At 43.2% G+C, this 26,435-nt stretch overlaps 1 protein-coding gene across 1 annotated transcript in view; it reads left to right on the top strand.

Annotated features, from left to right (window-relative positions):
* The window catches only part of DAB2IP (DAB2 interacting protein), a 162,231-nt gene that overhangs the window by 19,222 nt on the left and 116,574 nt on the right, over positions 1-26,435 (top strand). Inside the window, 2 exon segments of the mRNA XM_068155821.1 lie at positions 493-596; positions 24,900-25,018. Of these exon segments, the coding sequence (XP_068011922.1) occupies positions 493-596; positions 24,900-25,018 (223 nt within the window).

The following is a 26,435-nucleotide window of genomic DNA, read 5'->3' as shown; positions in this document are numbered from 1 at the left end:
TGTCCACAGTTTATACTTTAGCAAATGCAGGATTTAATAATATTTTCCTAGTTACAAAGCAAATTGCTAGAGGAATTAGAGAGGGAACTTAAGTATCCTGTGCCTCTAACCCCATTAGCAGTTTCCCTTAGGAGAATCAAGTCCACAAGTGCACAGATCTGTACTTTGCATATAATTCACACTCAGCTCAATACATTTTTCTGTTTACCCATCAGCAGACTGGAAATAATGATAATTCCAACCTGTCAGGCATTATCTGGAGCTTACAGTGGTATAAAAAAATGCTAATTGTTGAAGGTGAAAGTCTTACTGATTGAACCTCGTTCTAGGCGGCTGTGGGAAATAGGAGCAGCTGTGATGGGGTGGTTGTGTTGGCTTATTGGCAAGGCCATCTCAAAAAGGAAGGCATGTTCTGCATGGCCTGCTGACAGTCCTGGTCTGTCCTGTGCTGCTGTGTTTGTAATTGTCCTTTGTTTTCTGTCCCCTGCACAGAGTCCCCCCCGGAGCGGTGTGGGCAGAGGCGCAGCATGCCCAGCGGGGGCACTGAGAAGAACCCCACCATGGAGCCTGCTGCCACAACGCCCTTCCGGGTCACGGTGAGTCTCTCTGCCCATCTTAATGACTGTTGTGGCATCTTAATGATGATTATGGGGTTTTGGGAAGGGAGAGGAACTTCCTCATCCTGAGAGAAGAGGTGGTGTGTGTGGAACTAATTGATGACTTGTTTTTAGGTGAATGTGATGTTGTTAGACACAGTTAGTAACGAGCAACTGAAATATAGCTTGGTAAAGCAACAAGGTTTGAATATGAATCTGAAGCAGGTTTGGGTAAGTTGTTTCACTTGAGAGATTTTCCTGGTGAAGTTTCCTTTGTGATTTACTTGGGAGACTTTCCTGGTGAGGTTTTCTTTGTGATTCACTTGGGAGACCTTCCTGGTGAGGTTTCCTTTGCGAATCCTCAGGCTGTGCAGTATATTCATGCATGTATTTACTGGTCTGCAACTGTACAGTACATTCCCATAGTCCTACAGAGAGAAAACTTCCTGTAGAAGAACCTGTTATTAACTAACAGGAAACATGCCAAGCTGGTGATTCCCCAGAGCCTGGTATCCTCTCTCAGCATGAGCCTAGAGGAGCTAGTCACTGTTTTCCGTTTCTTCAATCTTTTTGCTGTGAGATGCTCTGCTAATATCACTGTTTTGTTGAGATAGCAGTGTGTAAAGAATGGGAAGTCCTTTGGGAGTGGAGCAGAGCAGCACCACTAACACAAGAAACAGTGATACCAAAATCAAACAGCACACAACAGGTCTTGTTGCTCTATGGGGCAGGGCACTGCTGTGTCCATTTTACAGACCCAAAGAAATCAGAGCTGGCAACTGACCAAGGGGTCCGTTGGTGCTTGGCCCTGGCTCTGTGTTGCTGCAGACAACAGAGCAGTTGCCAAGTTTCACTGCAGTATGAAGTGTAATGAGTCTAACCCCAGGACTCCCCACTCCCTACCCTCTCTGCACTCCTACAACAGGCTTTAGGAGATAGGCCCTGTCGCGCCTTGGCGGTAGTTCTGGGAAGAGTTAAAAGCCTTTGGTTCTTCTTTGGTTAGAATGTGCACGGTGGTATTCATCACTGCCTCCCCCACACCCCCTCCCTGACAGAAGTCATCTCTAACATCCTGCAGATACTGGATAGACTACAAGGCTTCTGTTATCTAACAAATAATATCAAATCCAAGCAATTATTTAATTTAAGAGTACACTCAGCTGACAAATAGAAGCACAATGGTGAGATCAAAATAAACATTTGTTTGAAGGTGGACAACAAACATGCAGCTGAGAGTAGCTAGGTGTTTGGGGATTTTTAATGTATGATCATCCTGGATATGTAAGTGGTAATAGGACAAGAGGAAGTACTCTCAAGTTGTACCAGTGGAGGTTTAGGTTGGACATTAGAAGAAACTTCTTCACCGGAAGGGTTCCCAAAGTCTGAAACAGGCTCCCCAGGGAAGTGATTGAATCCCCATTCCTGGAAGTGCAGAGATGTGGTGCTAGGGGACACGGTTTAGCCCCACACTTGTTAGAATCAGGTAACAGTTGAACTTAATTTTAAAGGTTGTTACCAACCAAAAGGATTCTGTGGTTCTGTCTGTAGTTAATGCAACAGAGTCTTGGGAGGTGTGGGCTCTGTAATCAGCTGATGCTACCAAGGCAATCAGAAGTTATCTGTCCAAGAGGAAAATGTCTGCTGTGGGTGGATAATACACAAGGATTTTTATTCAGCGAAGAGGCCAATGGTCCTGGAGCAGGTTTGCTCTACATATATTTACAGCTTTTCTCTGCAAGCCACACCTCTTTTACAGGCTCAGCTACTTCACAGCAAACCAAGGTGGAACCAGAATTTCAAAGGAAAGACAATGGTGCAATCTGAAAAAAAGATCTGAGCACACCCAGTTCACCTGAGAACATTTGGGCTGATGAATGAATCATTAATAGCAGTTTCTCCAAGTAGTTTATTTGAGTTCTATAAATTCTCAGTTTGTGAATGCAAAACATGCTCTGTGGAGCTATATTCTGTAGCCATCATATGCAAGCACATATGAGCGTGGGGTTTTGTGCTGTCTTTTTTGCTAAATGAAATGTGAAGAAGTGATGGAAACAGCGAGTGGATGGCAGCAGATGAGTTCTGTTTTGAAGGAGTGTGTACAGTACATGGTAAATACCAAAGACAATGAAACAGGATAACAATGGAGTATGAGAAGTCTTTAAGCATTTGCTGTAGGGCATGTCTGGTTTTCTTTTTCTGGAGATGATGGAAGTTATTCTCCTCAGAGCTCCCTTTTCTAACAGCTCAAAACACAATGGGATGATCTTTTGGTCAAATTCTCCTTGTGGTATCACCTTTTTGCTAAACAAGGTGAATATTTTGATGCCAAGAGGGAAACGTGTTTTTTTTCCCTAACCCCTTGTCCCACAAGCCACACACCCTCCATCTGAATTGATTATCAGTTACAAGTGCTCTAAAACCCTAAGCACAGCAAACACACACAGTGAAGCTAACTGAACAGGCATGCTTTTGCTTTGTGCCTTTCATTTATCAGAATCTAGCTACCTCGGTACATGAATAGCTTTGAACCTTAAACAAGGGACTACTTGTTGGTGTAAAAAAAGGCAAAGAATGATGGGGAAATCTGGATTCTTCACAAGACAGAGGGTTTGGGAGTATATTTCTTAGTCAGTGAAAATAAAAGGCTGCTTACTTCTGCTTTTTCCACAACATATATCCTGCTTTATGTTTTTAGAGAAGTTATTCCTGCCTTTAAGCAGGTCGGTTCTTGTTAGTGGAGCAGCCTATATGGGATGTGGTTGCTTGCTTTGACTGTCTCTGTTCCTCAGTGTGGATTAAATAAGGGCAGTCATCACATGGATAATACATAGCATTTGTCTTCTCGGAGTTAAAATCCACTATCATCTCACTTCTGCTCCTGCTCAGCCCTCTGAATGTTATTGCCATTAATATGAATGGCTTCATTACATACAGTTTTTATGGCTGCCCAGATTTCAGCAGATGTCTGACTTAAGAAATATATTCTTCCTCACCTTCCTTCATTAACCAGAGGAACATTAGCAGTCAGTCCACTCCAGCCACTGGGAATAGTAATTAGTGCTTTAGTTTAGTGGTAATGGGATTATTACTTTTGAGCCTGCTGCTGTAGGTTTTGATGTTGTAAGCTTTTCATATTTTATAGCTGATTGTTCTTCCCTGACATCTCCATCCTTTTGCTGCTAAGTCTCTAAGGGAGTAGTAAGCTCAGGAGCCATTGGGATCAGCTATTTTGACAGTGTTGTGCTCCCAGTTGCCTTCTTTCATTTGAAAAATAAAGCAAACTGGAGTGGAATGGCTGCCTTCCCATACAGAAGTTTGCCAGGCAAGTTACAGTTCATTGAGTGTTATGGGTTTTGAAAGAGCTTTGGAAAACAATAGCTCATGCTTTGTTTTGAATGATAGACTATAGCCTTGAAAAGCAAGCTGTAAGATTTCTTTCTCTATCTTAGAACACAAAGTAGTAGCCCAACCAAAAGAAGGTTTAATAGAGCTTCTTAAACATGAAAATATCATGCTTGGTACCAGATATGTCATGATGTAAAATTACTTTTTTCCATGTAAACTCAGCTCACTTCACTCTGTGCTGTCAGAGATTTGTATGATCTGATGCAGTCTAATGAATTCAAGTCTCTAATCCAACTGATCAGTCATCTGAGGTCCCTGCTCTAAGCACCAAGTTCCATATTCAGTTTTGATCACTGCCTGATTAGAAAAGCAGGGATGTATTTCACATCACCAGCTATACAGTGCTTGGTCTGGACAAGAACAAACCTTGCTGACTGCTGCATCAGTTCTTAGAAACTAGATTTGGTGCATGTCAGTACAGAACTTAAGCAAGACAGTTGTGGTCCTATTGAATTTATTGTATCTGATAAACTGATGGAGGAGACTGACTGTCATCACACGTTTGCAGGAGACATCTTTATAGTTAAATGGTCTTGTTGGAACCTTTCCTGTTTGTCATAATTCTGCCTCTTGAATAAAGGGACCATTTAAAAGTGCTTCAAGAAAAGTCAGTAGCTAAGGAGAGAAAAAGGACAGAAAACTTAGCATGAGATATAAGTTAAAATGTTGCCTGCTTAGGTAGTGACCTTGAGTTATCTCTGCTGAACATGAGTAGCTGGAGGCAGCTCAAGAGCTGTAGACACCAGTGTAACCAAGGGCAAATGCTGGACTCCATGCTCAAGGGGTGATGAGCAAAGCCTTGCTGTTGCCTGACATACCCCTTTTAGGAGAATGTAGAGAAGCATTCAGCCTCTCTTCATTGAATCCAAGTAGCTTAAGGTGTGAGATGAGTTAAACATGAAGTTTGTGTTGTATTTTATTAAACACGGGGACTAGATGATGAGAAACTCTCTGGATACTAATGGAATCCTCTTGCTTTGCCCACCTCGCAGGGAACTCATGAGCCAGGGTGGGACCGCAGGAACAGGCTGTGTGATGCCTTCTCTCCCAGCTCATTAGGGTGCTGCCATCTATTGACTGCTTTGGGTAGAGCCTGGTTCAGTTCGCTGAAGTCCAAACTGCCAAAGAACTTGAGCTAAAGAGTTGGACAGACTCTTCCTCTTAGTCTGCCCAGTGCCAGGGGCTTCTTCCAAACTGAGTGAATTAATTTAACGTGTAGCCTCAATATTTTTAAATGGTCTGAAAAAGGCTTTGCCTTTCTTGCAGAGCTGTGTCTGAGCAAGTATCTGTATGCCCTCTCTTACTCCAAAATGCTAGATAGAGTTCAGGACTTTTTTCAGACCATTAATCCTCAGCCCTAGTATCAATCATTTGCTTCCCAGGATCTCAGAAAACACTTCTTTCCTTCTCGTTGAAGCCACAATGGCTACAAAACCAAACCAAACCAAAAATCCCTAAACTAAAGCACACTGCAGCTGTAAGCTACATGATCCAGGCTGTCCATCCATACAGTTGTGTCAATTAGAAGGGAAACAATCCTCAGAGAAGCTTTAAAGACCAAGCCCAGTGCTATGAACACACTCCACAGCAGCTCATTGTCAGGCATGAGGATGGCTATCATCTCATTTTCTCAAGTCCCTTTATCCTCTGCTTGTTGCCTGTTTTTCTGCACTTCAAGTGTGAGGTCTTGGAGCAGGAGCCTTCCCTTCTGCTTCATTTGTCACTGTTCTGCCCTTTAGACTCTTTAGTAATGAAACATTTACAATTCCAAAGAACTATAAAGCCTTTTTTAGATTTTGGATCCTCTTCTGCTGTAATGTTAACTTGTTTTCCAGCAGTTTTTCTGCCTGTTGGGGCTGGATACACAGCTGAATGTACAGTGATAGATTAAAAGCTGCTCTTGTGGCATTCCTCCATCTATCCTGGTTTTAATCCTTGATAAATGAAGTATTAAATACTAATGGCATCCCAGTAAATGGAAAGTCCTGGAGAGATGAAAGTGAGCAACCCTCCTACCATTCCTCTTCACTGAACATAATCCTTAGTAATGGGATCCAGGTTCAAGCTGCTGTGGATGAGATATTGAAGGACTCTCCCCAAGTTTTTGCCTGTTCACAGCATAACACCACTTCCCATTCTGTTTTAATTATTTCTTTCCCTCCCAAAAGCAGTCATGTAAATTATATTATAATGGTTTGACTTTGGAGAATTTATCTTCCTGTATTATGAAAAGAGCTGAGTGGTGCTTCCCTTGACATGATCACCCTGTCTTTAATTGAAATGTAATTGTTTACTAAAGCATTCCATCTAAAAGGGAAAATTACTGTCATTTTGGTCTGTGGCTGCATACATTATAGTACCCCTTTTACAGGGACTGAATTTAAGGAGAATAGGAACATTAGCACAGATGATACATAAACAGAAAGCTATTATCATTAAACTGTCAACTGCAATTGAATTTGGATAACCAGGGTTAGTGGCAGCAAGAAATAGTCAAATTACTTTGAGAATGTATCTGTCAATTCAGTTGCTGTTTCTGGAACAGGACATGCTTGGAGGCTTTGGGTTTCTGAGCATTTCATAGTTTCATAGTTTCATTCAGGGTTGGAAGGGACCACAAGGATCATCTAGTTCCAACCCCCCTGCCATGGGCACGGACACCCTACACTAGATCAGGCTGCCCAGAGCCTCATCCAGCCTGCTCTTAAACACCCCCAGGGACGGGGCCTCGACCACCTCCCTGGACAACACATTCCAGGGTTTCACCACTCTCATGGTGAAGAATCTTCTCCTCACATCCAGCCTGAATCTCCCCACCTCCAGCTTCATTCCATTCCCCCTAGTCCTATCACTGCCTGAGATCCTGAGAAGTCCTTCCCCAGCCTTCCTGTAGGAAGGATTGTAGGATTGGAAGGAAAACGAGGTTGTTCTGAAGCATTTGCAGCATTTCCAGTCTCACTGGTACTGTTTTGCAAAAATCTGAGGTGTTAACCTGGCTGCCAGGTTATGTTTTGTCAGGTACAAGAGCATGCAGACTTTGCACTCTTAAAAGACCTTTTGTTGCTGGATATCCAGGTTCTCCTAGCACCCTCATTTTACAGCAGGGGAAACTGAGGTGGGAAAAAGTTTAGCTGACTTAAATGTGATAATGCAGCAAAGCCAGGACATATGTCCTGAGGTGAGTTTCTTCCCTTCTAATTCCCATTCCTGGTGTTAACCACTAGCTAAGATACTCTTAATTACTACTCTAAAATCCTCCTTTAGTTTCAAGAGAATGAAATACTCTTCCCAAACTTAATGCTGTCACGTGAAAATGAGAAGGCCTTTTTCTGTGCTCCCAGGTCAGACATCTCTGCCTTTCTTACCTTCCCTGCCAGCACCCCAGGCTGGCAGATTGCCAATTGCTTGTGATTAAAATGAGAGCCCTCTGTCATATTTTTCTAAGTCAGCTGGTCACATAAATCTCCAGATACTTTTGCTCTTCAGTTTCTGGGTGTACTTTATGAGACATGGGATAAATTCTAGTTAAGGCATGAAAGATTTTTGGTTTACTAGTTTTTTTCCCCCCCTATGCTCAGTGCTACCTAGCACAGGAACTGGAAAACTAGGCTGATTGCAAATATAAGATGTTTAATATTCCCTTTTAATAGACTAAAAGAGTTGGGGTTGTTCAGCCTGGAGAAGAGAAGGCTCCAGGGAGACCTTATTTCAGCCTTTCAGTACTTAAGGAGGCTTAGAAGAAAGATGGGGACAATCTTTTTAGTAGAGCCTGTTGTGACAGGAGTGATGTTTTGAAGCTAAAAGAGGGAGATTTCTACTAGAAGCAAGGAAGATTCTTATTTTTTTGACACTGAGGGTGGTGGCACCATGGTTCAGGTTGCCCAGAGAGGTGGCAGATGCTGCATCCCAGAAAATATTTGTGGTCAGATTTTTGGGGGCTCTGACCAACCTGATCTAGTTGAAGATGGTCCTGCTCATCTTCAGGGGGTTGGACTAGATGACCTTTAAAAGTCCCTTCCAACCTGAAGTATTCTATGATTTGTGTTTGACCTTGTATCTCAAACAGTTGCTAAGTAAGTTTGGAATTTTCAGCTGGGGAACTACTGGGAGGCAGCACAGTTACAGCTACGTGGGACTGTCAGATTTCTGCACAGAGCTGCAGTTCAAACCACTGTGGATTTATTATATGCATCAACCAGGAGACAGGAATGACAGGGTAAAAGACATGGTGCTACGACCTGCTTCACTGAAAAGGACTCAGCAAGGCAGAGTATGGATTTTTTTTCCTTTTTGAACTAAGTATGTTCCAGGGAGGTCTCTTTTGCAGAGCCTGCAGCTGTCTAAAGGACAATTTTACAGAAAGGAAGAGGCACAAGGTCTCATCAGCAGCTTAATTCACACACCAAGGCTACTTTTCTTTAAAGTATTAGTAATCCTGTTTAGTCTTTGTGGGGTGGAGCGTGGTTTTGGACTGCTTTTGATTGCTATCAAACTGACATGGTCAGACAGCAAAGCCTCTGTTCCGTAGGTCAGCAGCAAGGCTGGCTCTGGTACGTGGCAGTAAGGAGAGAATGGAAGATGACCTGGTACTGTTAGCATCTGTTAGATGCTTTGTGTGAGAAGGATTAATAGAGCTCCTAAAGGGTAAGGATCCACACAGTGCAGTCAGACCCTTATTTAATCTGCAGTGATGGCAGCTTCCACCAAGAGGGAAACAGCTGTGAGTGACTAAATTGCTGTCCTCAGCCACCACCGAAACACATTCAGGACGAGGGGAGAAACTCACATTTTTGTTTCCTATGTTAGGCCTGGACAGCGGATTAAGAGGGGAGCTAGGGAAAATGAAGTCAAGCACTGTGTAGTTCCCAGGTGAGAAAGGGGAAAACAAACATTTCAGCACCTTGTCTGGCTCTGCAGTGGGTGTAAATTAGCACAATTCCATTGATTTCATTTAGCTATTCCAAAGGTTTGCAGCACTTGCTCACCCTCCAAGGACAGCAAGACTCGGGGGTATGGTTTTCAGAGAACTGTCATTCAGGAGCCAAAGGAGGCCAACAACAGAAAATCCTTGAGGCTGTGAGAGAAGATCACATCCTTCTGCCAGGAGGGAGACTGGGGTGAGAATGAGGAACCATCTCCAAGCTCTTCCCAGGGAGCCTGAGCAAGCTGTTGTGGGAGAAACCAGTGATGTTCTCAGGATTTTTTGACTTTTCTCTTTAGATCCTTCCATTCCTCCACTCCTGTAGAAGCAGTGTTGTAGGCATAGGAGAAATACCAACAGTTCCTGTATGTTTTCATGGAGAGTGCTCATGGGAGGAATATTTAAACTTTAGGCTGTAAGTAGGGCTAATAGGAAATGCTAATTCCCATTTCATTCTTTTGATCAGTGTGTATTGAATGATAATTACAGTGATAGTACTTGGCACTTCTGTGGCACCTTTGATCTGAGGCTGTTAAAGTGTTCTGCCCATCTGCAGGAATTCAAGCTTGCAGTAAGTGTGGGGTTGCAATTTATCACAATGCCCTAAAATAAATGGGGAAAGTAAGGCATGGGAAGATGATACAACATCCTCCATCTTCTATAAATCTTAGTGAAGAGCTGGGACTGCAAGGTAGTGCTGCTGCTCATCTTATGAGGAACAAAACCAGCTCAAGCCACTATTACAAATGATGAAAATTATTAAACCTGTCTAGATGAGTGGCCTTTACTCTCTAAAACTTGTTTGCTTCGCAATTTTCGTGGCAGCTTCACAATTTAATATATGCTCAGATGCTCTGTTGTGTTTTTCATCTGTTACAACTCGAATTCCCTCCGCAAAGGCAGACAAACAATCTCAAGTCTCACTGGAGTTTTCAGCAGCATGGATTCATATCAGTTCTTTAGAGTCTTCCATTTCCAAAGGATGATTGGAACAAAAGAGGCCACTTCTTGCTCATTTCAACACAACCACAAGAAAAGAAAACAATTGGTAGCACTTCAGACTCTTCCCTGGCAGTCCAGATGCAAACAACCTGTGCTAATTAGTAAGCTGTAGGGAGACAGATGAAATCTGCCCAGTTTCAGTCCTGCGAAATGACTGAAAGGGAGGGAAAAAACAATAAACAAAACAAAAGCTTTAATTTGTTTAAACCTCTAGCCACTGGAAAAAAAAAAAGTCTCAGATTGCTGGTAGCACAGAGAAAAGATGGCCATTAAAATATACAACTTGACAGCGTCCCTTTAATTTGTTTCTGGGTCACAGATAAAGAATTGTACTGCAGATATAAAAGGTAGGATAATAAGCACATTCTGTTCTCCCATGTTCAATAGCAGTGATATTGTGCTTTCAGAAAACAAGTCAAAGAGTGGAAGGTATTATTTGAATCTCTTCAAGAGCTCCAGTAGAAGATGAGTGTCCATTTAATCAGGACCTTCATCTCTGAACTTTTTCCATTTGGGAGTTTGGAGCGCTTTAGCTCACGGATGCTGGGTATTAACTTAGAGGTTAAATTGATTGCAGGGGAATTAATAGAAATGTGTTTTCATTGCCACAGTTAACACTGAGTGGTTATCAATAGATTTGTTCTAATTTTTAACTTAATTTCTGAGGCAGATTTATTTCTCACTTAGACTAGACACTTCTCTTTAATACCCATGGCTATGTCATATTTTGAGACATAATTTTTTTGAGCCATGATTTCTTGGACTTTCATTATGATGGATGGTTCACGTGTCATCTGCAGACTTTGGTAAGAATTTAGGGTGCTGTGACAGGAAATCCTGTAAGAGATTCTCCATCCCATTTGGAAGTGATCTTGTCTGCGTTGTTCACCTCTTTAGAAGTGTCTGGCTTTGACCTTTAACAGGCCTGGAAGAGCTTATGTCACTTTCTGTTGAGTAGGGCTGCTAAGTTAGATCAGCTGAAAGTTATTTTGGAGGTTTCTTCTTCCCACCCAAATGCCAAAGTGGTGCTGCCTCATGTGAGAATGTTTCTCCAGGTGGTGACACTGTTGTTCCAAACCAAGCACAGCTCCTGGAAACAGAGCTGCTTCGGATGGTCTCATGATGATTACATGGTCTCATGACACCTGCAGCTGGAGAACCTTCCAGTGCTGTGGGTCTGTATGTCACCATACCTGTTAGGATAACATTGATTCCTATCTACTTTTCCAAACTTTAGTTACCATGGAAACAGGATTCACTTTCTCCTCCATAAGGTCGCTTTTCCTCAGCACTGCGCTCAGATAAGAAATGAATTGAGTTTGTCCTCCCCACTTTCTTTTTCTTCCGGGTGAACAGTGCCAGGCATGGCTCAGGCATCACAGATCATTTGAGAGAGCAATGGTACAAGCTGTAATGCCTTTCCTCTTGTATTTAGGTGTTCCTGGGCATGGCACTGTGCCAGCAGCTTTCCTGTCTTTATCTTCCTCCATAATTACCGTGGATCATATCATACCTGCAACAGCCTTCAAAGCACCAAGGAAATTAGCTCCAGAAGTAATCATGTCTTGGTTTCCTGAGTTGCTCTGTGCAGTTATGGACACTGTTCTGCACAACAGGATTCACAGTGCTCAGCATAACCTGCCTCTGCCTGCCCTTGTCCTCTCCTTTCGTTCTGCCACTTGCAAGGTCATATCCACATATTTCCCATGATGTGGCAGCCTGGCCTGATTACAGCAAATGATCAAGTTCCCCTGCCTCCTTTGCCACTGGTGGGAGAGCTGCCCAAGTGCGTGCTGCAGGCTGTGACGTGCAGAGCTGTGTTGACTTGTGTCGTGTTCAGAGAGCAGCTGGGAGTCCTGAGGGGCTGTGCCATGCTTCTGCCTCCTTGCCATGACCAGGAGTGTTTCTGCAGCCTGCTGTCCCAAGGTATGTAGGTAGCATTAGGAAAGGTAGAGCCCAGGTTTGTGTTCATCTCTCTTATGCAGATGTTGCAGGAGTGGGTGGAACCTAGGATTGGTTTTCCTTCTGTATGGATATTACTTAGCAGTTGATTAATACTGAGAGCAGAGGTGACCATGTCTTTAGACATACTTGGGAAATAGGGATGTGGTATGGAACAAGGTGGGAACTCAGCCTGTCCCAGTGATGCTCCCCTATATCCCTACATCTGTTAGCTTCTGACCTGTCAGAAAAACAAGGTCAAAAGGCATGCATTTACCTTGCTTGGTGTTGTGTACTTCCTTGTCAAGTCTAGATTAAAAAAAATACTTACAAGCTTTGCTAATATGAGAAGGTAGAGGCTGATACCTTCATGAGGAGCTCAGAAGGTTGCACAACTGGTGTGGCAGCTGGCTGGAACTGAGGGACAGCATGCAGGCCAGTCCTGCCTCCTGGCTTCAGACCTGCTCTGAATTGTACCTTCCTTGGTAATTAGCAAGTGAGTCAAAAACAGTTAAGGAATAAATGAATGAAACTTGAATCTGCCTGATAGAATTGGAATTTCCTGCTGGGTGAGAAAATTCCCATCTTTAAAGATGGTAAAGCCACTGCTAATAATTAGGCAAGAAATAATCACTGCTAAGACCCAGAAATGGGATCTGCCACTTACAATGTCTCTCTGATTAGTTTGAAGGATAAACCAGCAATGAACCTTTTTTATTTTTGCCTCCAATTCTTGAAGGAGATTCTGTTGGGATTATTAGCTTTGACAAACTTTCAATCTGAGTGTCCTAGGAAATGTAATTGGCAGCTGTGTAGTTTATTGCTGCCTCATATCACATTCTTCACCATCTTAACCCAAGGTACAAGCTTAGGAGGAAAAGGAGAGAGGAGTAAAGATGGAGAACATTAGCAGGGAGTACTCTTGTCTTGGTTTTCATTTCAGTTTAAAATGGTGATTGAGTATTTGTGATTTCATCTGAAAAGGAAAAGCTTTTGGGCCCTTGTTCAGTTTTAGTTTGCGTAGAGGGGTCAGGTAGAGACCTCACTTCCAGCCTCTAAATAGAACTCTGTGCATTTCTAGCCTGAAGTTTCTATTTTACTTTGAGATTTTTGAGGCCTGGTTTACAGATCTCTGAACCCACCTGAACTCTTGATTTTTCTGGTGCTGCAATTTCAAATAGAAAGATTTCTCCTAGCCCATAGGGATTATTGCTTGCTACAGTCCTAAGCTTTCTTAATCAAGAAAATGTCTGATCTGTGGCATGAGGGATGAAAAAACCGCTGAAAGCAAGGCTGCTCTACTCCTGTAAGTGTCATGTGTGTGTTATATTTATCCCTTCACTGTAATTTTTCTCCTTTTCTTCCAGGCTGGAAGAAGAAAGTGAATCAAACTGAAACACTCATTTTCATAAATGTTGAAGTTAGGACAAGTGAGCTTCATCTTGAGTATTTTCACAGTTTCTGGAAGTTAAGTTGTCTAGAAGGGTAGGTAGGGAAACAGGCAAGACTGATGGATTATCTGGATTACAGCAGGTATTCACTGTACCTTCCCAAAAGTTAACATTTTGGGTTTGATTGCAGCTGTAATTATTGCTGAATACAAATGCTCCAATTTGAGCTTCAGAAATGTGGTGAGAGTCTTTGGAGCCAAGAGCATCTGCCTGAAACATGAGTTTCATATTGGAATGAGTAACTTTTACTGCAAAATTGCACCATGAATTCCCACATTCAAAGGATAATAATCATTTTTTATTCTAAACATATCATCTACCAACTGCTTTGGGAAATTTATTGGCCTGGCAGCTGCTTTTGTAGGAAATGTGTTATTAAAAGCACACAAAATTTGTCAATGGAAGTGCAGCGACTTGATGTTGATAACTTCCTGTAGACCTAGAGTTGGTCATCAATATTGTGGGAAATGGGCTTATCTCTTCCAGCATTTGCTCTGCTCTGAAGATTTTAGATGGAAGTGTGTAGGAAGATGCCTGATGACTAGATACGGCATGACATCTGGGTGCTGCTCCAAGGCCACAAATCAAAGTAGGGCAGGCATGTATAAAATACACCCTTGAAACAGTTTACTCTGCATCATATAGCAAAAGTGGACTTTAAAAGAGAACATTAACGTAAACAGATTTATGGAGATGCTTTTCTTACCTCCCCCCACGTGTTTATTTGCTCAGCTTGGAGAGCTTTGATACCTGTTTTAACACAGGGCAATGTATTTGGATGGTTAGACCGCTGACATAGGAATGAGGTGTGCTTGGGAAGTAATCCTGGCTTTGCAGCTTCTCTGCTGTGTAGTCAATGTAGCAAATCAATTAGACACTTCTACCTTCAAACTCATTTCCCCTGCAACCTGCTGAAAGAATCTATTTTGACAGTATTTTCTACATGCTATCCTACTTCTACCTGTGCTCCCTCATTTCTGCTCTTCTGAGACAGTTGGAGCATGGATCTTCCTGTGGGCTGGCTTCAAAAGGTATATTCTCATTTCTGATAGTGTAAAAGAACCAAGTTAATATTGTTTTATGTGAAAAACCCCACCTTTTTTTCCTGAAATCATAGGGCAGATCCCCACTATTTTTGTGAGTTATGAACCTGGTATAAATGTACTGAGCCCAATGGTCTTCTGCCCACTGGAGCTTAAGTTCTGTCCCACAGTAACAGTCCCAAAGTGCAGCTCTTGACAGCTCCTGGGCTTCTTAGACCATGGCAGAAACACCAAAGGATTGTGGCTCATGAAGTCTATGGCCATCTGCCTTGCACTGAGCAACTTATCACAGTAAGCAGGACACTCTGTGCCAGAACCTTGTGTACAGGCTTGAAGCCTTAAGAACCTGCAGGTGTTTTCACTTGGATGCCTTCCATAAAAAGTCTGAGTGATAGAAACCATCAATCCTTACAGAGTTTGTTTGGTTTTCATGCCTGAATGGGATCACCAGGCATCCAAATATATATTGCTACCATGTCCTATAAACACTTTATTTTATCCCCAGTTAGATCACAAGTACATTTCAGAAGCAGGATGGGGGCAATGATTCACAGCTGATATCAAGTGCTTAAGCCATTATCATGCTACCAAAAGTATGGTGAAAGTTTTGCTTTAGAGGAGTGTGGATAATTTTCTGTCAGCTGGGGATTATCCCTTTTAATCTAAGAGGCACTCATTGTCTCCCTATCTGAGGCTTCAAAAATATTTGCCTGATTGGAATCTGTTGCTCTCCACTGTAAAATAAATCTCCTGCCTGTACAGTGCGTGGGAGAATGTAAATGTAAAACTTACACTTACTTACTGCATTTATTGGAAGTCAAATGCTTAAAACTATAACATAAACAACTGAAGTCCCTGACCTCACAGGATATATTTTCAAAGTGCTGAGAAATGGTTTAGCTGTGTTTCCCCAGGATTTGGAGTTCTTGTTTCAAGGCACTTGAACTCTCAGGAGTCTGATCCCAGGAGGGTGGTTCTTTAACAAAACCAAAAGCACAGAGAAGTGGTGTGGGATTTCCTAGGAGGCTAGGAATTGCTTTTCTACCTATGGCCTTTAATTTGGAATTAGGTGTTTGCAGAACAGCTGAGTGTTTCCCCCAGCTTTAGCAGGGATGGCAGGGCTGTGGTAGCTGTGCCTTCGGAGAGGCTGTGTCTGCAATAAGTGCAGGTGTGTCTGCCATTCCACAGGTAAGAATGGGCACCTTTGGAATGCAAGCAAGGTGTTGACACAGCTCATACAGGCTCACATGTCAGGTCTTAGAGATGCATACTGCCTGCAGGCTTCCTTTCAGAGGTCCATGATCTGAACCACACAAACAAGAGTGTACAGCAGAACAATGTCATTAAAATACTGTCTTGGAGCTAACTTGAACAGAGCAAGGCACATACGTGACAGTCAGCCATCCTGGCTGCCTTCCCAGGGTCCAGATTCAGATGGCTTAACATGCAGGCAATTATCTGCAGTAAAACAAATTGTAATAAGCATCTAAGCCTTGAGCTTTTAGGGAAAAAAAATCACTCTCTAAGATTAAACTGAGGGAGGGGGCATGTAGTGCTCTTTGGAGGACGGACCGTGATTTGGTAGTGCTCTTTGGAGGACGGACCATGATTTGGTAGTGCTCTTTGGAGGATGGACCGTGATTTGGTAGTGCTCTTTGGAGGGTGGACCGTGATTTGGTAGTGCTCTTTGGAGGGTGGACAGGCTCTACCAAAAGGATTTTGGGCTTCCTCACATTACATGATAAAGTGAAGCGGAGTCTTACCAACCCCTGGCATATTCTTAAATGGTTTTGGTATTCCCCTCTCCTTCCTACCTGTATGAAACTCCACTTCCAAATAAGACCAACTTGCTTTATTCATTAAGGTTAAATGCCTTACTTTTCTCTTTTTTCTAGAGGACACAGATATTGAGAGATTCTCTCAAATTTTCCCTGATCATCCTTCCTGTGGCTGGATTAGTTTGTTAAAGCCTGACCTGGAGCAATGTGTGTCTTTCTATGTCACTCAGTTTTACTCTTTGCAGTAACAAAGAGTATGGGTATGTGATGCATTTTGTTTGCTTTCTGTCTGACTGCCATCATTACATCAGAGAGAACAGGCTTCATGTACAGTTCAATTAGACAGTCCTATGATTTTCAGGGATTATCAGAAGGCACTTTTCTTAGTCCTGGGGTAGTCAGGACATAGATTTTCCTTTGCTGCAATTACAACCTGTCATAACAGTTGCCAGTGCTTGGGTTTGACTTTTGCCCAGCAGTGACAGCTTTGTTCTAGGGGACTAGAGATGCTCAAGAACCTAACCTGTGCAGAATTCTCTAAGGAGACAGAGAAAAAGCTCAGAATCTCTTTTCCTGCAGTCCAAGGAGAAGCAGAATCCTGGAATGGCCACAGCAAGCCTAGTCCCAGCAGCTGGAAAACAGCCCCTTCAAGGTGTTCCTGGTGTAATTTCTGTTCCACTTTGTGAAGCTGGCACTTCCCAGCTTTGCCCAGGAGCTGTTTTGCTTCTGTCATGAGGGTTCTGTTCTCACTAAAGACAAAGTTTTGTATACAGATACTTTGTCCTCTGGGATGGTTGACTCCTTTGTGCCAGCCAAATAAGAAAACCGTTTCACCCCATTGAAATTCTTTCTCAGGTGGCATGTTTGCTTGGTTTCAGCTAGGCAGGGTTTGTCTAGTCATTCCTCTCTTTGGGTAAATAACTGTTTTTGTTCTTCAAGGTTACTTGCATTCTACCTGTATCTCTGTTTCTGCATCATTCATCCTTGATTGCTCAATTACCCTTCTCCTGCCTTCCTAAGGAATATTTATCTGTCTTGTTTGGATATGAAATGTTGACAGTATGATAATTACAGAACTGTGAACAAATAATCCAGAGTAGTGTGGTTTGGTTTTAATAGGAATACAAAAGAATCCAAATTGAGGAATCAGGCAATCCCTGAATAACAATGGCTGTTGAACTGCAGTTGGCTTCTAGATTCTTCCTGGCAGTTGCATTGCTTCATCTGGACTCTGAACACCCTGCCTAGGCCATGTGCGTGTTCCATGCAAGTCATGAGTGTGAGTTGCAGAGTGCAGAGAGGCACGTCACAACTTTGCTGTTACTGTACTGAAAGACTTTGGCTTGTGTCCTGGTGTACCCAGGACAGCTTGCCTGAAGTTTTTTGGTGGTTTTCATGGTCAGGGACCAAGGGTGTGTGCTGGCTGAGGGTGACTATTTCAGAGGCTGGGAGAGAAGGCTTTCCCTGGTGGAAAAGAGTGAAATTCTGCAAAGGAACATTTAGCTGAATATCAGGAAAAATGTCCTGGAGACACGTGGCACTGAGAGCTGCCACTCTCTGTCGTTCTTTCTCCAGGGCAGTAGATGAAGATCTTGTGACTAAGACATTTTCAACGTGATAGGTAAAATCTTTATGAAAATAGAGCCTAAGCAGCAATCCTTTAATAGCCATGGGTGGAAAAAGGATGAGATGTTATGTGTTGAAGCTAATGCTTTCTCTATCTGTGATTTGCTGATAGTTGCACGTATTAGATTTGCCACATTCACAATTAACCCTCAGTGCCTCTCATTTGACGTAATTCCAGTTTTCATGACCTGGACAGACCCACTCTGTCCCTTTGCTGACCTGTGGGACTTCAGTGCATCTTCATCTGATTTTTCAAATGGACTGAACAGAGTGTTTCCAATGACACTGCAAATTTGATTAATCTCTTGCCATAGAAGGGCAGTGTTGCTAAGCAGCACTTACCAACATGAGCTGTTTCTCACATTCCAGGACTGCTTTATGGCCTGGCTCACAGACAGAGCCACTCATGCGCTGAAGTACTCTATCTCCCTGTTTATTCTCTCACTCTGGATGCCAGACTCTAAGTCTGACCACAGTGTGCAGAGTGGCAGGATTTGAGATTTTATTGCCATCTATCACTGGACACGCAAGGGTTTTGCAGCTATTTTTTTCATTCTTTTGGGTTTTATCCTGATTCCAAGATGCTTATATCTCAGAGGGGCTTTCCTTACCCTACAGAATAATGTTTTGAGGTCTCATGATTCAGAGCAAGTTGGTGGTTTGTGGATGGATGTTACTTGCTCTTCCTCTCAGATGTTCCTTACCTGTTTCTTAAGGGGCTTACAGGATGACTGAGAAGGGTCCCAAGATTTATGAGATAAAATTGAGAAGGAGAAATAGAGGCACTGGTCACCCCTGCAAACAAAGTCATGCATTCAGCCTCCTCTAAACAGAAGGAGTAATACATGTCCATCTGAGTGTGTATTTCTGGGTCCAGAGACAGTAATGTGTTAAGTTCACATGTCTTGTGCTCTGTGACTATTGCTTTCCTTTGACCTTTCCCTGGACTTCCATATTAGGCAAGTCTTTCTACTGGAGCAAGCTGGGTTTTGTCATGTAAACAGATCTGGGCTTTCTTGGTTGATAAAGTTGCAAGAATACAACTCTCAAGGTTAATTCAGCAAGGATTCTCATAAACTTGAGGATGTCTTCAACTTCACATGGCACTCTGGATGACAGTCACCTGCCTAACATCTGCTCAAGTCCAAACCAGGTCCTATGAAAGCACTGCACGTGCTAGAAACACAGGGACTCCATAGGGGCTGTCCATTCAGCCACCTCATGAACAGAGCCCTTCGTCACATCTGACAGGAGGAGAACTCGATGATAAGAAAACAACCTACAAGTTCAAATCAAAAGAGCTGACAGTAATAAATTATATATTAAGTGTTTGAAAGGATATATGTACACTTACAGGCACCTGCCTTTTTACACTGAACAAACAAAGAATTTGACCCATGAAGGCTACACATGAAATTCCCTTCCTTTCTTCTGGCAATGCCAGGAGACCTCTCAGTGGATTACTTCTGTTCTGGGGCTCCCGATGCCTAAACTCACCCCCGGTGCCTGTGCACTTCTTGTAGCTTAATGCGGTCTACAAGGAGAACAGTAGAGATGTGCACTTAGGTGTCTTTACCTGGTAAACAGCATCAAGTACTGCTCAAAAAAGGTTTCTATTTTATTTTGAAAGCTAAGGCTGACAGAGGTAATTGTAGAAATGGGTAAACTCTCTTGTTTTGGGTACATTTATGGCTACAATAGAATGTTTAATGTTGGCAAGGCTCTACTTGGTTCACAAATACAAATATTAATTATCCATTTGGTGGAGCCTCAGTAAAAGGCTGTTTCCATGTGCTGTGGAAGAGCAGCATAGAGGCTGTGGAAGAGCAGCATAGAGGCTGTGCAAGAGCAGAGTAAAAGCTGATCCCAGAATTAAAGAAGTTTAATAGTAAAACAAACAAACAAAACACAACCCACAAACAAAAAACCCACACCCAGCTATAAGATTCTAAAGCCCAGAATAAGGATGGGTGTGGTAGAGAAGATTTTTTGCCAGTTTTATCCCTGCTATATTAGCAGAAGTGGACATCTGATAGGCAATGCTGCATTGCACATTTAAACTCGTGGCAAGTATTTGTTGATGGCAGTTTCATTATTATGAGTAGCGAAGACATTTCTGACATCCTCTTAAGTCCTCAGTTGCTTGGGCTGAAACAAAAAGATATGGAAGAACTATAAAAGTAACCCCATCTGTTCTCCAGCTCCTGTGGTGTGTGTTTATTCTGCATGGTCTTTGGATAAGAGCACAAAGCAGGAGTTCAGCCTGCCCCTGCAGCCTTCCTGTCAGAGCAGTGCCCGCAGTTCCAACCCTCACTCTTTGCCCCGTGCGTGTTTGCCCAGCCCCTTACCCTTTTTTCCTTGCTCATCGCGCTTGAAAAACGCTGTGAGCTGCCAGCACTGTTCTGAGGAAAGCTTCTTGTGATGCATCCAGCTTGATTTATTGACATACTGTTTTAAAATTTTATATCTATTGTGTTTCCATGGTGCTGACTTTTTACCTTTAAAACTTGATGGTAGCGAATGAACGTTAACAGCGTGGGAGTCAGTGCCAGATAGGAGATTTGCATCATTGTTTTATGGTTAATAAAACAGGAGCTCAAATTTTTGATGTCTTTAATACTCTACCCAGTTTTGCAGCCCTCCCTCTTTCCAGTTATCTTATTGTTGGCTCAGGGTGTATGGAAGTACACAGTTCCTGCCTCTTAAGGGCATATGGTTCTGATGGGTGTACACAAATGCTTTACAAGTCTTACAATATAACAGTGTTTCAGGTATTCACATGTCATAATATATGGTAATTTCCAGGTCTGGAGTACTTGGAAATTCCAAATTGAGAAGCAGGAAAAATCTAAAATCAGAGCCCCAGTTTCCTCCATCTGCAGCAGAATGATGGCATCACATCTTGGGTTTGCCCAAAGCTGTAAGCAAATTCAGCCCAAATCACAGCAGAGTTCATTGTCCTGCTTTGAATTGTGCCCTGGTTTAGCTTATACACCGGCGGTTGTGATTAAGCTGTTCCTCAAAAGGATTTGTTTAGGTTTTTTCTCTGCTTTAGTTCTTTGTGTCTTACTCTAATTTCAGTCAGCTCTTCTGATTAGAGCAATTGTATTCCAGACTTGAGGATGACAGAGTCAAAACTGCAAAAACAAAACAAGACAAGCAAGGTGTTGGAGCTTAGGAAAGTGAAATCAGTGCACAGTGTGAGCTCTGTAGGTCTTTCCCTTGCTAGGCAAGTTGAATTCTATGCCACACTGCTGTAGGCTTTCATGGTTTGCATTGTGCTGTATTCTTGACCAGAGTGGGTGTCTCTACACCATTGACCTTAAAATATCTCTTTTTGCCTTTTCCAGTAGACTGTGTAATGGTTAATCTATCTAGTTAGTACCTTTACTTAAATTTGAAAAGGTTATTTCAGTCTTTACTTTCTGTCCACTGCCTAACCTTACCCCAAATTTTCATAGAATCATAGAACTGTTTCAGCTGGAAAAGACCTCTGAGATCCTTGAGTCCAACTGTGAACCCAGGACCTTCATGGCCATTGAACCACATCCCAGAGTGCCATGTCTGAACACCTCCAGGGACAGTGACTCCACCACCTCCCTGGGCAGCCTTTTCCAATGCCAGACTAGTCTTCAATAAAGACATTTTTCCTAATATTCAATCTAAACCTCCCCTGGCACAATTTGAGGCCATTTCTCTTTGTCCTATTACATGATACTAAGGAGAAGAGACCAATCCCCACATCACTACAACCTCCTTTCAGGAAGCTGTAAAGGGTGATAAGGTCTCCTCTCAGCCTCCTCTGTTCCCCTCAGCTGCTCCTCACAAGACTTTTCTCCAGATCTTCATTGCTCATTTAGCTTCATTGTCATTTGGGCTAAACAAAGACAAAGCTGTACTAAACGAAGCAGAAGCATCGCTCTCATTTGTGCAAGTTTAGCACCAGTTCTGAATGAACTGAAGTGTCTGCACCTCACACTGTGGCACAGCAGAAGTTCAGCACATTGTGGAGTTGATGCACCCACTCTACAGCCTGGCTAAGAGTTCTGAGAGTGCCCCTACCCACACCTGGACAGGGAGGCTTTGTGTGGGCTGAGCTCAGGCACACACAAGGACCCTCAGTACCATAGGTTGTGGCACCTCGTGGGTTTCTGCTGGAGCAGATTCTGAAGGGTTCTTTGGCTCTGCAGATTTCTGTTTCTTGTTGTTTCATAGAGTCTCTTAACTTTTGAATGAAATCTTCCTTAGGAGTTTAATTTTTCCTGAGTTATTTTTGCTGGTAGTAAACACTGCCCACACACAGGAAGACACAGTTCTGCCCTAGACAGCTCTCAATAATATAAACTTAAAACCATATAAAGAATATGTAATGTAATGGGCACTACTTTAATTACTAGCACTCACAAGAATGCAGCTAGGCTAGAGGAGCAGGCAGTGTTCATAGAGGAGGATTACCCTCATTTGCCTGGAGATCAGAACCAAATGTTGTTTAAAGTCACAAATGAAGAAGAAATGGATGATGTTCGTATGATCTCAGCAGGAAGGCATGGCAGTCACACCCCAGGTCAGATCCTGTCTCTCTTCATTTGTGGAGACCGTCTCCTCTCTTTTTTCCTTACCCCATCTAAAAATTATAGAAGGTATTAATTCACACATTAGACTTTCTGATCTCTGGCACACACTACGGAGGTGCAAAGGATTGCTACAGCAGCGTAATTTATCCGCATTATAATCTCTGACATACCATTCTCCGAGGAAGCTAGCAATGAAAACTGAAAATGGCACTGTCTCATCTCCTTCTGGTAACAATGAATGTAAAAACAATGGGAAACAGAAGGAAAGTAATGTCTTGCTGCAACCCTACATTCTAATTTCCTGCACAAATCGTCTCACAGTTGTTGAGAGGTGAAATACAAGGTGCTGAAAGAAAGCAGTGAGCATTTGCTGCAGAAGGTACTTGGGGGTTTCCTTATCAATCCCCTGTCCAAAGTTCAAAGCTATTATTGGATTTGAAGAAGTGGTTTGATAATATGATGACATATTTGTGGCTAGACTGGCAGTGATGAAGGAAGTCCAGTCTCTTGCTTCTGGGCAAAACCTGCTCACCAGTGGTGTTTAGGGAGATACTTCATGATTGGACAGCTGCATATTTGCAGTCTTATCCTTTAAAGCAAATATTGGCCAGTCTCCATAGCCGACAACCAGTGGCCTGATCTAGCCAGAGGAGCAAGGCCATGAAGTCTATGAGGCTGATATCACACTGATACCATGAGTATGGGGCTGATACCTTGTTGATGTTGAGTATGAAGCTGATAGCATAAGTACGGGGCAGGTTGAAGTCTGAGTACTGAGGAAAGCATCTTAGCAATGTTCTAGGTAGTGCAAACTCTCAAATGTTCTGTTTCATAGTCATGTTTCTGTATACTACCAAAATTCTCAAAAGGTATTTCTCACGGTCAAAACACTTTTTGACAACACCTTCTGTGTTGGCTTTGTGTATAAGCTGATAGCCTGTGTTACATGCATGATGCTGTTTCAATCACACACATAGCTCCTGGAGAACTATTCAGTTCACATGAATGCATGTTACATACCTTGTTTGTAAGTGAAGTGGCACTTAATAAATGTGAAACAGCTTTGGTTATCTAGATGTTTCAAATTCCTGTTGCACTTACAAACAGGAAAGTCGCTTCCATAACAAGTGCAGCACACAGAGCCCCAGGAAATTTTGCAACCTGAGAAAGACATAATGTGACCCATGAATATCCTATGTGGGGAAGGAGTGTTTAAATAGCAGGGACAAATGACAGGCTAGATAGGAGTTAGGCTGTGATTATCTTCCTGCAAGAAACATAAAGGGTATTAATTTATGAAAGGGATCTGCTGAAGGCTACGCCACCTGTATCCATTCCTTAAGGTTGACTGGAGTAGCTACTGAGGCTCATGCCTGGAGTAGCTACTGAGGCTCATGCCTGGAGTGGAGGCATGCTCTGTGGCTATGACTGGAATGCTGGTGTAGCACCCAGTGAAGAGATACTCATTCTTTTCACACTTCTTTCCATATGCAAGGCAAACTCTTGTGCTTGGGTATGCACTAGATATCTTAGCCCCTTTTCCTGGGGATGGGGAAGGGAAGCTGTGTGTGCAAAAACCTCAGGCTGTGCAGGGATTTGCCAAGTTGTTTATATCCAGCTAACTGATTTCTTTGGAATGATGGTGCACAAAAGTAACACTTCTTTAGGCTTCGCCCCCATATCCTTTTTTCCCTTCAGAATGCTATCCCACATCCTCCAGCTAGTGCTTGACCCACTAAGACTATTCTCCTATGCTGTAAATGCTGGACACCACAGTAGTTTTATACTTTTATTACCTTATTTAGCCAAGAGATTAAATGTAATGTTCAGATTATGTAGAACATTAACTCCTAACAATAAGCAAATAACACATTAGAAGCTTTGCTATTAGAATGTTTAGTGCTGGCTTTGCTGTGGAGCACTACAGGAGCCGTGACTTATGCTCCATGAGGGAGGAGGCTCGGCAGGGAAGAAGGCGCTGTGCGTTCAGAGCAAGGGTCTGTCCCTACTGCAAAGGTAGTGTCTGTAGCTGCTGTGTTTATCCGTGCTTTGTAGGACGTTTGAACATGTAGCTAAAACACCTGAGACCAGTTCTGCCAGCCATGGCTGAAAATCTGGGGGTTTTCAATCAGGTAATGAAGTTCTTGCCATCTCCTGGTCGCTGGCGAGTGGGCTGCAGCTCGTACCGGTGCCCGTGAGATGGGGCGGCCGGCGTGGCCAGCCGGAGCCCCGCGTCGCAGCCTCTCCTCCCGTCAAGGAGTTGCAATGTGCTAGTCTTGTCTTTCAGACAGTATTTTTATGTGAGCTGATGGTTGCCAGGGTAACGGAGGCTTCGGGGAGTCTCGCGTCGACGCAGCGCCCTGGCCTCGCTGGGAGCAGATGTTGGCTGCGAGCTGGGGAGCTGGGCTGGCGGCGAGGAGCAGAGCTGCCAGCAGCTGCACATGAAGGGAGCTGGAGAGGACAATTTGCCTGGCTGCACTCGGTGCAGGAGAGCAGGTTCAGGGCTCGCGCTCTTCTTCTCCCTTTTTTGTTGTAATTTAGTATTCTTGTCTCACCCCACAGGGGTTCCTCAGCCGTCGGCTTAAAGGCTCCATCAAAAGGACAAAGAGCCAACCGAAGCTTGATAGGAACAGCAGCTTCCGACACATTTTACCTGGCTTCAGGAGTGTGGACAATGAAAGGTAAGGGGACGTTTCTCGGCAGATGGGGAGGAGGGTGTGTGAGAGAGAAAGAGGATATTGATTTTTCCAGGTCTTGTTAATATCTTGATTATCTTATTCAGAGCAAGAGCCACATCTGTGATAGAAGTAGACTTGCTTAATTGCAAGAGGGGTGATTTTAATTTGTTGGCATGTATACAGAGCAAGCCCTCCCTTTTTAGGTTAAATAATGTGTCTGGGGAAGCCTGACTGCTCTGCTGTCTTCCCCCCAGTAAACCCTAAGTTAATGCACCAGCACATAAATAGCACCTAGATGCAGCAGCCAAAAAGCAACCGATGCAGGTGAGGGAGGGAGGGGAGAGATGCTTACACGTTGGACTATATTGAACATTACTGGGTTACACACTGTATGAGCAATAACACAGAACAATAACAACCATAATCTCCCCAAATCCCTCTCTCCCCCTTCCACACACACATCTTCAGCATAGCCACTGCCTGCCGTCATTAAACTGAGATGGATTCTCGGCATGTGGCCGAAGCTGCTTTTTCTGTCTGAGCCATGACAGGATCTTTCAGTCCAGGAGGGATGCGTTGCAGGGGATGTGCAGATGGATCAGATGAAGCATTTGGGATGGTCAGTAGCAGAGCAAATTGCAAGATAAAAGAGAAATGAGACCTGAGGTTTATTCTTCAGTTCAGTTAGAAAGTACTGCAGCTCGTGGTGGATGTGTGTGCGTTTATCTGTGTGTAGATTTCTGCCAGCGAGTGCATGAGACAGGCACACACTCTAGGTAAATTTATGTGTAAATTCACGTGCAGATCAAGGTCATGGTTGGGTAAGACAGACTCCATTACCAACCACAGAAGCAAACTAGTGGCTTGCTTCCAAAAAGAAAATCTTTTAACCTTATCTGAATCATTCTGGGAAATGACACAGAAATACTGAAGTGCCAAGAAAAGTCTGTGTCTGAGAAACACACCAAATCAGACATATGCTGAAGTAACTGTTTTGTAGCAGTGGCATCTTCAAATATCAAGACAGTACTTCAGAATCCATTGAGTAAATTCTTCACTTTTAAAGCAGTGACAGCTCTAACTTTGCTTTAGCTTTACTCACTCATTGGTGGGGCTGTGAATTTCTGAAGCCTGCAAACAACATTTAGCGGTCTGGATTTTTCCTTACCTGAGCTGTTAGAGCTTTTTCCTTCTGGATTCTGCAGGTAAAAGGATTATGCTGGTCAGTGCAGAGTAATGTTTCAGGGGTTTCTGTCTGGGAAAACAGAGTTGATTTGATTCCTGTGCTGCAGTTTTCACAAATGCTCGAAGTAGGGCACTGTGTTCCATATGGAAGCCAGTGCAGCCGGGCGGCCAGGGATCTGCCTACAGTGCTGCTGCTTCCCTCAAAGAACAGGCAAAACAGACAATGTTTTCTTTC

The sequence above is a fragment of the Melanerpes formicivorus genome, unplaced genomic scaffold (assembly GCF_026170545.1).
Source record: "Melanerpes formicivorus ecotype bairdi unplaced genomic scaffold, bMelFor1.0.p_v2 SCAF_33, whole genome shotgun sequence".
Taxonomy (NCBI): Eukaryota; Metazoa; Chordata; class Aves; order Piciformes; family Picidae; genus Melanerpes; species Melanerpes formicivorus.
This window is presented reverse-complemented; position numbering and strand designations above follow the sequence as displayed.